This window comes from Neophocaena asiaeorientalis, unplaced genomic scaffold (assembly GCF_003031525.2).
Source record: "Neophocaena asiaeorientalis asiaeorientalis breed wild unplaced genomic scaffold, Neophocaena_asiaeorientalis_V1.1 scaffold132, whole genome shotgun sequence".
Lineage (NCBI taxonomy): Eukaryota > Metazoa > Chordata > Mammalia > Artiodactyla > Phocoenidae > Neophocaena > Neophocaena asiaeorientalis.
Genome location: NW_020173393.1, coordinates 4,671,068 through 4,683,328, shown reverse-complemented (window position 1 = coordinate 4,683,328; position 12,261 = coordinate 4,671,068). Strand labels below are relative to the sequence as shown.

Below are 12,261 nucleotides of genomic sequence, written 5' to 3'. Positions count from 1 at the left end.
CGACCCCGTGGAGGAGGAACGCACACATCCCCCCACTGCCCAGGGGACGCAGGGCAGAGGACGTGCTGCCAGGCCTGTCACTCCCCTGTACCCACACAGTCAGCTTGCCTCGAGATTCACAAACCTGAAAAGAGCAAAAGGAAGAGGTCTGGGCACTGAAAAATCCGGGCCTTGCTATACAGGTGCACTTCTGTATGGGCCCGTGCCTGAGGCTGGAAAAGAAGCCTGGGCCTTTCAGGGCGGCGTCCTCCACAGCAACTGGAGACTCCTCCAAAGGTACAGGGCCCACCGTGGAGCACAGGACCACCAGTCTTCTCCTTGGAGTTGGGTAGGGTGCCACCGCTTAGCCCCTGAGCCCAGTCGCTGCCATTCACAGAAAAGGGGGCGTGGCTGCAGCAGCCTCTGGACTCTGGCAGGTGCTCCGTGCCACTGGGCTAAAAGGAGCTTAAATATTCCAGCGCCACCTCGTATACGAATTTATACTGCTCCTGAGAGGAGGAGAGGCAGAGAGGGAGAAGAGAAGATGGAAAGGAAAGGGAAAATGCATTTAGTTTAGAGATACAGATTATGGAGGAAACATTATCTATGTCTATACTAACAGTCAATTCAAAATTGTCCACGCAGATTCAGATTCAACAGATCTGGAGTGGGGCTCAAGAGTCTGCATTTCGGGCTTCCCTGGTGGCGCAGTGGTTGAGAGTCCGCCTGCCGATGCAGGGGACGCGGGTTCGTGCCCCGGTCCGGGAGGATCCCACATGCTGCGGAGCGGCTGGGCCCGTGAGCCATGGCCGCTGAGCCTGCGCGTCCGGAGCCTGTGCTCAGCAACGGGAGAGGCCACAGCAGTGAGAGGCCCACGCACCGCAAGAAAAAAAAGAGTCTGCATTTCTACCAGGCTCCCGTGTGACACTACTGCTGCTGCTGGTCTGTGGACCAGACTTGGAGGAGGCCTTCACTTTGGGTAAGACCACACTTAGCACAGACTTGAAGACTCATTAAAGTTCCCTGTGTATAGTATGTCTCCATCTCTGCACCAGGTCTTTCTTAACATCTGGAGCTCTGCCCCCAGTCTCTTCCTATCCCTTGCTTCACAGTGTCCTAGCCCATGCTTTATATGATAAAAATGAGCATAAGTTAATTAGAACGGGACTGGACTGAGTCAGAAACCTAATTCACATGCTACTAATCCAGACTCCCTTCCCCTAAGCCAGAATCAGTGATACTTTCCCACGGAGTGGAAAGAGTAAAACAGCGCAGCGTGTGCCAAGACGAATGTCTGGACTCTCTGCAGGAGAGAAGCTGGTGAGGCCGGAGGGAGGAAGCAGGTAACTGTGCGAAGGGCAGTGACTGCAGGTGCTCAGGAAGCATCCGGCTGTTGAGTGTTTTTACTCTGATGCTATTTTCTTCAGGTCAAGGGAGCTACGGCCAGCCCCTGGCTACTGGAGAACGGTTCTCGGGACACTCACCAGGGTCTCCACCATGTTGGACTTGTTGTTACGTAATGTTTTCACGATGTGGAACACGTCGATGATGTTTTGCTGCTGGATCATGTCACACACGCTGCAGACAGCACAGAAGGTTCCGCTGCGGCCTCCCCCGTTTCTAAACACACAGCAAAAAGGTGAGCGACACTCCTGGGTACCCCTCAGACACCTGCCGAGCCTAAGGCCGTGTCGGCAGTAGTGGAGGGTGACTGCCCTGGCAAATGCAAGGTGAGGCGGTGGTGAGAGTCTTAGCCTGAGCCATGAGTTATGGTTGGAGTCCCATCTGTGCCGTGAACCTGCTTTGACCTTGGGCAAGTCACTTCCTGTGTCTGAGCCTCAGGCTCTTCATCTGATAACCTTTGAAAGCTCACTTAGCTTGATGTTTCCTTGGTTCTAGCAGCATGTGACTGTCACCCACGGCACACTGACCCAAACCCCAAGGACAGAGTGTCTTTGTCCGTGTGGTGCCTGTATCCTTGTCCAAAAGGATGCTCTGGGTCCACCTACACATCCAGTGAAGACAGTGGAAGGTTGCGTGTGTTTTTATTCCTAGTTCCTTCCATCCGCTGAGGACAACAGTACCAGAGACACCTCTGTTAGCTGGGGTCAGCCAGCCTAGGTTTTGGGTGGGGCTGGGATGGGTCTCAGATGCTGAATCCCGAAAAGACGCATCTCTATTTATACACCCTAGTTTAAGCAAGACCCTACTGACCTGGAATATAGGGAAAGGGGGCTCTTGGCAGGGTCATCCCTCTGTCACACTTGCTTTCTGATGCGCCATAAGTCATCTTCATAGAAACACCCCTCCAACTCTTTACAGAAAATCTCTTTAGGAATCTGCCAGATTTGGAACTCCTGGGCGTACTGCCAAGAGCAACTAATGATGTCATGTAATGGTCTGTGTCTAGAGAACATCTGGATGGAAAACTAAGTCACTGAGTCTACCTCCCAGATGTTTTATCCACAGGACACCCAACGACCAGATGTTTCAAGTACAGACAGTTGCCTTCCATTCACTGGCCAGTGCCTGCATTTCAGTGTCTGTTTTGGTGTCTCTGCCCTCCAAGGATGCCAAAGTCTCTGTTGACAGAAGGACACCCCTGTGCTTTCCTACAGCTCAAACTGCTGGTCACCTCGGCGAGGGAAGACACGAATAAAAGGTACTCCTGCAAAAAAACAGGCTAAAAAACAATCGCATGGGAAAGAGTAGGAAGGGCCCCCTGTCCACCCCTCCCTTAAGCTCTCCGATTTTCCTGACATCTGTGCACCACATGAAAGAGGGGGCACGATAAGCCGGTTTTGAAATGACTGAACTCAATTCCAGGGTAAGATGTTATTAATGTCTCCACCTGCTCCAGAAATATTACTCGAGTGAGGCCCTCTCCATCACTTCTCCCCAAATCATTTTAAGTTCTAAGAAGCAAGTGAATGATTGTGAATCAGCTGTTCCACACATAGCTTTATGGCTGCAATCCCAGTCCATTAAAAGGACTGTAATGCCTTGATTACACTCCTATTGGCCTGTAAGGATGTGGTATGGCCAGGCATGCCTAGGACTGGTATTTGTGGCCAGCGGCATCCTCAAGGCTGTCCCATGACCCACCACTCAGTTGCCCTGGAGACCCCTCCATCATACTCACAGGCAGTGGACCACAGTGCGTCCCTCCCTCCCATCGTACTGCTCCTGCCACTTCTCCAGCCGTCGGACCACTTTGAGCAGAGAGCGCTTGGAGGGGGGTGTGTCCCGGTAGGCAGGCCAGCCAATGTACTGGAGGTGCTGGACTATACGATAGCCATCCTGTGGCTGAGAAGAGAGAGGCTATTAGGGCTGTTCTGCTGGGGATGCTTAGGGATACAGGCCCTCCAGATACCCTGGAGGCTGCAGCATTGCAGTGGAAGATGGAATAAGAAGTGGGGTCTACGCTATAATGTCCTCATGGGGAGAGTCACACACTATCCCCATACCCACCTCTACACCTCTGTGCACATTGATTCTCCTGCCATGACTGCTCTGCATCCCTCCTCTACCTGAAAAACTTCTACTCAGTCCTCAAAACCCAATTCAAATGCCCCTTTCTCTAGGAAAGCCTTCCCTGAATACTGGGCAGGATTCTTCTCCCTTTCTGCAGTTCATGAGCCAAAACACATCTCGCTTTCCCATTAGATAGCGAATTCTGAGGGCAGGGACTCAATCCTGTTCACTACGAGCCCCCAGTAAAGACCAAGGTCACTTCACTTTAGTTAGCCACCATTTCATAGATCACTCATCTGTTCCCTCCCACCCAATACTACTCCACCCAGCAGTGAAATTCCTCATGGAAGCAACTTACTATTTTCCATCTTGGTGTTCCCACCATCTAGCCCAAAGCTTACTGGATCCAATCAAAGGCTGCATCAACTCATGCCGAAACAGCGTGACACAGGGAAGCGCTACATTCTGAGATTTTGTGTCTGCATGGCAGCAAGTGTGTCAGGAAACAGGCAGGTGGCAGGCTGGATGTCCCCCCCTATGTGTCTCTGTGTGCGGGAGCCATTGCTGGGTCTGGAGCCGGAATTGGCAAAGGCATTATCACTTCCCCAAGGACGAGATGAACAGGAGAGGACAGCACAGACTCCTGGCTGGCCTGCAGAGTCCTCTCCCGGCAGCTTCCATCTGTTTTGGGAAGGAGGAGTCTGGGAAGCAGCGGCAGCTGTACACTTACCCGAGCCATGTTACAGATTCGGAATATTCTGTGGATGATGTCCTCATCGATGTCTGCGGAGACGAATTCCACCTGGATGGGCCCGTAGCACCCCGAGGTCTTCTCAGGCCAGTACTGCATACAGAGCTGAGGTAAGGAAAGGGGTCACAGAAAAAGGCTAAGGTCAGGGGCCGGGGGCATTGGTTTCATTTATCATGAAACCTTTCTTACTGCCTGCAGGACACATTGGCTAGAAAGGTAGAGTATTATGTAGGAAATTAGGCTCAGCTTTCCTGTTGGGGAACAGCTACCCATTTTCCTGGTTGTTGAAAAGTCAGAGCTCTGAGCACAGAAACACTGGGCTTAAACATCTTTGCTGTGCTGATTTCAAACCATTCGTTAGGCTTGCTGGGCCTCAGTTTCCCCATCTGTAAAATGGGGGAAATACTGTCTACCTTGTGCTGCTGTAAGGGTTAGATAGAACACTCTGAGGAAGGGCAACTACAATCTTTAGTTCAACACAAATCATAGCAACTTTCCCCCATTCTAGGAAAACCTTCACAGTGTTTATTTCATCATCAGATCATGAGTAGTTTTAAAAAATACATAGGTTTTGGCATCAGACAGGCTTGGGTTCAAATCCAGTCTCTGCTGCTTACTAGCTGTGCCATCCAGGCCTCAGTTTCTCCTGTGTAAAATGGGGCTAATTATGCTTACCTTGCACCAAAAGATAATATTGAGAGGTCTTGCCTATTACCTTTTCTATTTTTTTGGAATTAGAAATTAGAACCTACAGCTGAGAGCAAAAGGCAGTGGTTGCTTTTCAACCTAAGACAATGCTTCTCAGCAGAGGTTGCAGACATTTTTGATGATCACAGGTGGGGGCGCTGCTATGGGCATCTAGTGCGTAGAGGCAAGGATGCTGCTAAATATCCTACAATGCACGTGACGGCCCCCCTGAGAGGAATCTGGCCCCAGTTCTCAATGGTGCAGAGACTAAGAAAGCCTGGTCTAAGATCCTAAATTGTCCCTTAAGTTTATAGTGTCGTCAAGAGTGAGAGACAGATACTTTATGCCCCATATCTGTTGAGTCACCAGATGACTATAGTTGGGGAAAGAAATATTAAGGTAGGTGGCACAGATTGTGGCTCAGAGTAAGGCAAAGCATGCTTCCTCAACTCCTGGTTCCCAAGGGGTGTGGAGATGGACACTGTCCAGGGGCAAGGAGGAGAGCTAAGGTTGAGGCTGCAGGCTCGCTGGGACCACCCCAGCATGGATTAAGAGGCCACGTGTTAGAAAGCCGTTTCACCTGGGGGTTTCCCGGAAGATGTAGCTGAGACTCAAAGACCCACCAAAGCTTCTGCGATCCTGGCATCTCAGCGGGGTCTGCCACAGCCTATGCTCAGCTTGTAGACAAGGAACTAGATGGACAGAGGCTACCCACGGCAATCCGGTGGCCTCCTCATAACCACCACGGATGCAGGATTTTCATGAACGTGATCGCTTTCCCTTGCATTGAGAGAACAGCCAACTCACCTTGGGTAGTCACATGCAAAGACTCTTGATTCTATCCTTCCTCCAGAACCAGAGGCAGAATGGACGAGCAGGGAGGAGGGAGACCGTAGGAGAGAAAAGCACACATCTCCCACCTTCCTAGCTGTGGAACCTAAACTCCAGCTTAGGGATAACATCTGTTCACATTTATGGCCCACTGGCCAAACCTGGCCAGCCGTCTGATTCTGTAAATAAAGCTTTATTGAAATCTAGCTATATTAGCCATTTACATACTTTCTGTGGTTGCCTTCAAGCTATAACGGCAGGTTTGAGTAGCTGTGACAGAGACCACACAGCCTGCAAAACCTAAAGTATTTCCGATCTGGTTCTTTCTGCAGAGAAGGTTGGCCAACTCTTGTCCTCTAGGGCTGTTCTAAGGATAAAAAGAGAACGCACGGGAAGAAAGCCCTTAGCACAGTGCCAGCATCCACTATAGTCCAGTGCTTCGTATCGTTCTTGAACCCTCTAGGTGCTGAACAAACAAAGATAACAATAATGATAACGGCTAACGTAGAAATTTGAAGAATGCTTCCTGTTACCACCCGTCTTAAATAGCCAAGGTAAGCAAGATTAAGTTTCACGATGCAATGGTGCCTTGCTTTCCTTGTGTGTGTGTGTGTGTGTAGGTGGGGAGTGCTGGTCACAGCGGTCTCTGTGGCTGGACAGTCATCTGCTGAGCTGTGCAGTAATGACAAATCCACAACTTGAACTTCATTTCTCTTTGCCATTGGCTCTTCTGACCTGCAACCTTCACAGTAATGAGGGACCGGTATAGGTAAGTCTGTGGCTGGCTAGAGAAATCAGAATTAATCAGAACTGCCAATTAAAAAAAAGTAATTGCCTTCATTACCTGCATTGAATCATGCCTTGCCAGAGGTTGGCTCTGATCCTGAGGTACATGGGTCCAAGGCATCAAGGAAAGTCTATTATCCCCAATATTTTCAGTCTGGAGAGAATGTGGAACGATTCGTCTCTTTTAATAAGATTTCCAGACCAATTTCTCAAGCTAATAGGTTCTACTCCGCCTCAAACAAGACTCCTTTATTTTGGGACACTTCTCTGCATTTGATTTTCCAGGCCACTCTCCATCATGTCCAGAGGGCTGGGAAAGGTTGCCAGGGGTCCTTCTAATCCTACATCAGAGCCAGCCTTTCACTTGAGTTCCCTAATCCGTGAGACGACATCAGCAATGGTCTGGGTGACATTCAGCCGGGTAACGTGTGGGCAGATGTGGTATTTCAGCTGCCATGGATCATCAGGGTCTGCCCCCAGGCCAGGACACTGCACATAATCTAGCCATGGGAAATGGGAGAGAGAATGGGGGAAGCCCATGCTCTGTTCCTGGTGACCCTCTGGGGCTCGGAAATGATTGTCATCCATAAGAAATGTCCTCTAAGCTTTAGCTCAAGACTGTCCTGGTGTCCAAGTGCTGGGGTTGTGCCTCAGTGGGTACCACCACTTTGGCCCATGTATGCAGCTTAGCAAAAGATAATGGGGCTCCTGCCTGAAGCGCCCTGGGCTCAAATCCCAGCCCTGTCGCTCCCTAGCTGAGTGACTTGGTCAAATCTCTTAGCTTCTCTGGGTTAAGTGATGAGTGGCTGTGAATCTGAATGTGTCTACTTAGCATAGGAGTCTATAGCTAGTAAGTACTCCATAAATGTAAGCTATAATTATTTGGCAGTGTGGGAGAGGGTCACTCACAACAAGGTAGATAAAGTGAAGGGTCTTTTTCCCTCTACTCAGCAGCCCATATGAAAATTTCCCTTTAGGATAATAATACCCAAAGGACTGCCCTTGTGAAAATTCCTGGTCAGCCAGCCTGACAGAGCAGTGGGGACAGGTGCCACCTGTGATGTGGGGACACTGTTCTGCATGTCAGAGGAGAGAGGCCTGTGGGTTGTTCTTGAAAGGGACCTAGGAGATGGAAGAGGGAAAGTAGGAGCATAAGGGAATCAGTGAAAGGGCTGAGGGTGAATCAGTGTGTCATGTGAGCCCCCCTCTCCTAAACTCCTAAATATTAAGCAAATTTATAATAACAAACACGGACAATGCTCTGTGTGCATGGGGGTTTCTTGTGGAAGCTGGTGAGGAACTGAGCTTTGCTCCCTTGGTGACTTACGTGGTCTCAGCTCCACTTCTATGTGAACTGAAGGGCCAGACCATGAGCACATAAGCATCGACAGTTTATACGAGAGCCGCCAAGATGGTGGGGTAGAAAGACCCAGAGCTCACCTCCTCCTATGAGCACACCAAAATCACAACTATCTACAACAACCATCGGTGAAAAAGACCGGAATCTACCACCAGAAGATCTGCAATTAAAGACATAAAGCAGGAACCACAAAGAGACAGGTAGGAGGGGCAAACTCACAACATAGTCAAATCCCATCCCCCTGGGTGGGCGACCCACAAACTAGAGGATATTTACATTACAGAGGTTCTCTCACAGGAGTGAGAGTTCTGAGCCGCACGTTGGGCTCCCCAGCCTGGGGGTCTGGTACTGGGAAAATGATCCCCCGGAGCATTTGGCTTTGAAGGCCAGTGGGACTTGATTTCGGGAGTCCCACAGGACTGGAGGAAATAGAGACTTCACTCTTAAAGGGTACACACAAAATCTCACACTCACTGGGACCCAGGGCAAAAGCAGTAATTTGATAGCCTGGGCCAGACCTACCTGCTGGTCTTGGAGAGCCTCCCGGAGAGATGGGGATGGCTGTGGCTCACCCTGGGGCCATAGACACTGGTGGCAGCCATATTTGGGAACATTCTACCATGTGAACACTGCTGGTGGTGGCTGCCATCCTGGCTCATCAACCCCACCCAAAAGCCTATAGGCGCAAGTGCTGGGATGCCTCAGGCTAAGTAACTAACTGGGCAAGGACACAGCCCCACCCATCAGCAGACAGGCTGCCTAAAGACTCCATGAACCCACAGTCACCCTAGAAAATCCCCCAGACATGGCCTGCCCACCAGAGGGCCAAGACCCAACGCCACCTCCCAGTGCGGAGGCACAGGCCCTTCCCTTCAGGAAGCCCACATTAGCCTCTAGACCAGCCTCACCCACCAGGGGGCAAACACCAGATGCAAGAAAACTATGATCCCACAGCCTGCAGACCCAGCCCACCCACAGTAGGCAAGAGCCTAACCCTGGGACCGGCTGGGCCCTGGCCACTAGCAGGCCAACGCAAGCTCTGAGATACCCTAGACCCCATACCCAACTGTGTCAGGAATTGCCCCCCTCCAACCTGAAATGAGCTCAGGGATCCCTGGGCCCTGCAGCTAGACTCCAGGAACTGGCTCTGCTTGCCTGGCACTAACCCCTAAACCTGGCTTTACCTGCCAGGGGATCGGCAACAGCCCAAGAGTCTGCAGGACCCTGACTCCGGCCACCAGTGAGCCAGCACTAGCCCTGGGACACCCCTAGGGTTCTGCAGCCAGTGCCTTGTGACCAGGCCACACTAGCGAGCAGCCAGCAGCATCTGTACAAGGCAGAGCTTGGCAACCAACGGGGCTAGGGGCCAACCAAGCCTACCAGACTGCCCACATACGCCGCCACAACAGAAGGACCCATGCAGCCGTCTTAGGTGGCACGCCAAGAGCATATACCTTGGGTGATGAGAGGGGAGTGCACTGCTGGGATGCACAGGACATCTTCTACAGAAGGCCACTTATGCAAGGTTGAGAAACGTAACCTACCACATATATAAAAATACAAATAGCAACTTAGACAAAATGGGGTGGCAGAGGAACATGTTCCAGACGAAGAAACAAGATAAAAGCCCAGAAGAAGAATTAAGTGAAGTGGAGATAGATAGGCAATATACCCGAGAAAAAGTTCAGAGTAATGATCATAAAGATATCAAAGAACCCAGAAGAAGAATGGACGTACAGAGGGAGAAATCCGAAGTTTGAAACAGAGATGAGATAAAGAACTGAACAGGGATGAAAAATACAAAAAATGAAATGAAAAATACACTAGAAGGAATCAATAGTAGACTAAATGATATGGAGGAATGGATCAGTGAGCTGGAAGACAGAGTGATGGAAATCACTGCCACTGAACAGAAGAAATAATGAAAAGAAATGAGGACAGTTTAAGAGACCTCTGGGACAATACCTAGAGCACCAATATTCACATAGAAAAGAAAGGCCCTGAGAAAATATTTGAAGACGTAATAGCTAAAAACTTCCCTAACCACGGAAAGGAAACAATCACCCAAGTCTAGGAAGTGCAGAAAGTCCCATACAGGATTAACCCAAAGAGGAACACACCAAGACACACTGTAATTAAAATGACAAAAAGATAAATAGAGAATATTAAAAGCAGCAAGGGAAAAGTAACAACATACAAGGGCACTCCCATAAGGCTATCAGCTGATTTTTCAGCAGAAACTCTGCAGGCCAGGAGGGAGTGGCACAATACATTTAAAATGATGAAAGGGGAAAATCTACAACCAAGGATACTTTACCCAGCAAGGCTCTCATTCAGATTTGATAGAGAAATCCAAAGCTTTACAGATAAGCAAAAACTAAAAGAGTTCAGCACCATCAAACCAGCTTTGCAACACATGTTAAATGATCTCTAGGCAAAAAAGAAAAGGCCACAACTAGAAACAAGAAAATTACAAAATGACACAGCTCACCAGTGAAGGCAAACATACAGTACAGGTAGGAAATCACCCCCACACAAAGCTAATAGGGAGGTTAAAAGATATAGGTAGTAAAATCATCTCTATCCACAATAAGCAGTTAAGGGATACACAAAACAATTAGATAAAATATATCAAAAACAGTAATCATGAGGGTTTTAAAAATGCATTTGAAATTAAGAGGTCATCAACTCAAAATAATCACATCTATATATAAAGACTGCTATACAAAAACATCATGGTAACTGTAAACCAAAAATCTATAATAGATATACACACGAAAAAGAAATCCAAACGTAACACTGAAGATAGTCATCAAATCATGAGAGAAGAGAACAAAAGAAGCAGAAAAAACCAAATCCAAAACAATTAACAAAACAGCAATAAGAACATACATATCAACAATTACCTTAAATGTAAATGGACTAAATGCTCCAACCAAAAGACACGGAGTGACTGAATGGATACAAAAGCAAGACCCGTACATATGCTTCCTACAAGAGACTCACTTCAGCTCTAGAGACACATACAGAACTAAAAGTGAGGAGATGGAAAAAGGTATTCCATGCAAATGGAAATCAAAAGAAAGAGTAGCAATACTTACATCAGACAAAATAGACTTTAAAGACTATTACAAGATACAAAGAAGGGCACTACATAGTGATCAAGGGATCAATCCAAGAAGAAGATACAATTGTAAATATATATGCATCCAACATAGGGGCACCTAAATATATTAACAGATGTGAAAGGAGAAATTGATAGTAACACAATAATTTTAGGGGACTTCAACATCCCACTTACATCAATGGACAGATGATCCAGACAGAAAATCAATAAGGAAACACAGGCCTTAAATGACACATTAGACCAAATGAACTTAACTGATATATAAAGAGCATTCCATCCAAAAGCAGCAGAATACACATCCTTTTCAAATGCACATGGAACATTCTTCTGGATAGATCACATGCTAGGCCACAAAACAAACCTTGGTAAATTTCAGAAAGTTGAAATCATATCAAGCATCTTTTCCGACCACAACACTATGAAACTAGAAATCAACTACAAGAAAAAACCTGCAAAAAAACACATGGAGGCTAACCAATATGTTACTAAACAACCAATGGATCACTGCAGAAATCAAAGAGGAAATCAAAAACATGGCGATCCAAAACCTATGGGATGTAGCAAAAGCAATGCTAAGAGGGAGGTTTATAGTGATACAAACTTACCACAGGAAACAAGAAACATCTCAAACAACCTAACCTTACATCTAAAGCAACTAGGGAAAGAAGAACAAGAAAACCCCCAAAGTTAGTAGAAGGAAAGAAAGATCAGAGCAGAAATAGAGACTAAAAAAAAAATTAAAAAAGATCAATGAAATTAAAAGCTGGTTCTTTGAAAAGAAACAAAATTGACAAACCTTTAGCCAGACTCATCAAGTAGAAAAGGGAGAGGGCCCAAATCAATAAAATCAGAAATGAAAAAGAAGTTACAACTGACACCACAGAAATACAAATGATTATAAAAGACTACTATGAACTACATGCTGATAAAATGGAAAACGTAGAAGAAATTATTAGAAAGATATAATCTCCCAAGATCGAACTAAGAACAAGAAAATATGAACAGACCAATTACCAGTAATGAAATTGAATCAGTAATTTAAAAACTCTCAACAAACAGAAGTCTAGGACCAGATGGCTTCACAGGTGAATTTTTTACCAAACATTTAGCAAAGAGTTAACACCTACCCTTCTGAAACTATTCCAAAAAATTGCAGAGGAAGGAACATTCCTGAACTCATTCTATGAGGCCAGCACCCTCCTGATACCAAAACCAGACAAAGATATCACACACACACACACACACACACACACACACACACACACA

At 47.4% G+C, this 12,261-nt stretch overlaps 1 protein-coding gene across 1 annotated transcript in view; it reads right to left on the bottom strand.

Annotated features, from left to right (window-relative positions):
• Positions 1 to 403: 403 nt before the first annotated feature.
• Positions 404 to 12,261, bottom strand: part of PTPRT (protein tyrosine phosphatase receptor type T) — a 754,628-nt gene continuing 742,770 nt past the window's right edge. Inside the window, exons 28-31 of the mRNA XM_024746810.1 lie at positions 4,184 to 4,309; positions 3,122 to 3,285; positions 1,464 to 1,599; positions 404 to 488 (exon numbers count right to left, since the gene is read on the bottom strand). Of these exons, the coding sequence (XP_024602578.1) occupies positions 435 to 488; positions 1,464 to 1,599; positions 3,122 to 3,285; positions 4,184 to 4,309 (480 nt within the window). The 3' untranslated portion in view covers positions 404 to 434. The remainder of the gene's footprint in view (positions 489 to 1,463; positions 1,600 to 3,121; positions 3,286 to 4,183; positions 4,310 to 12,261) is intronic.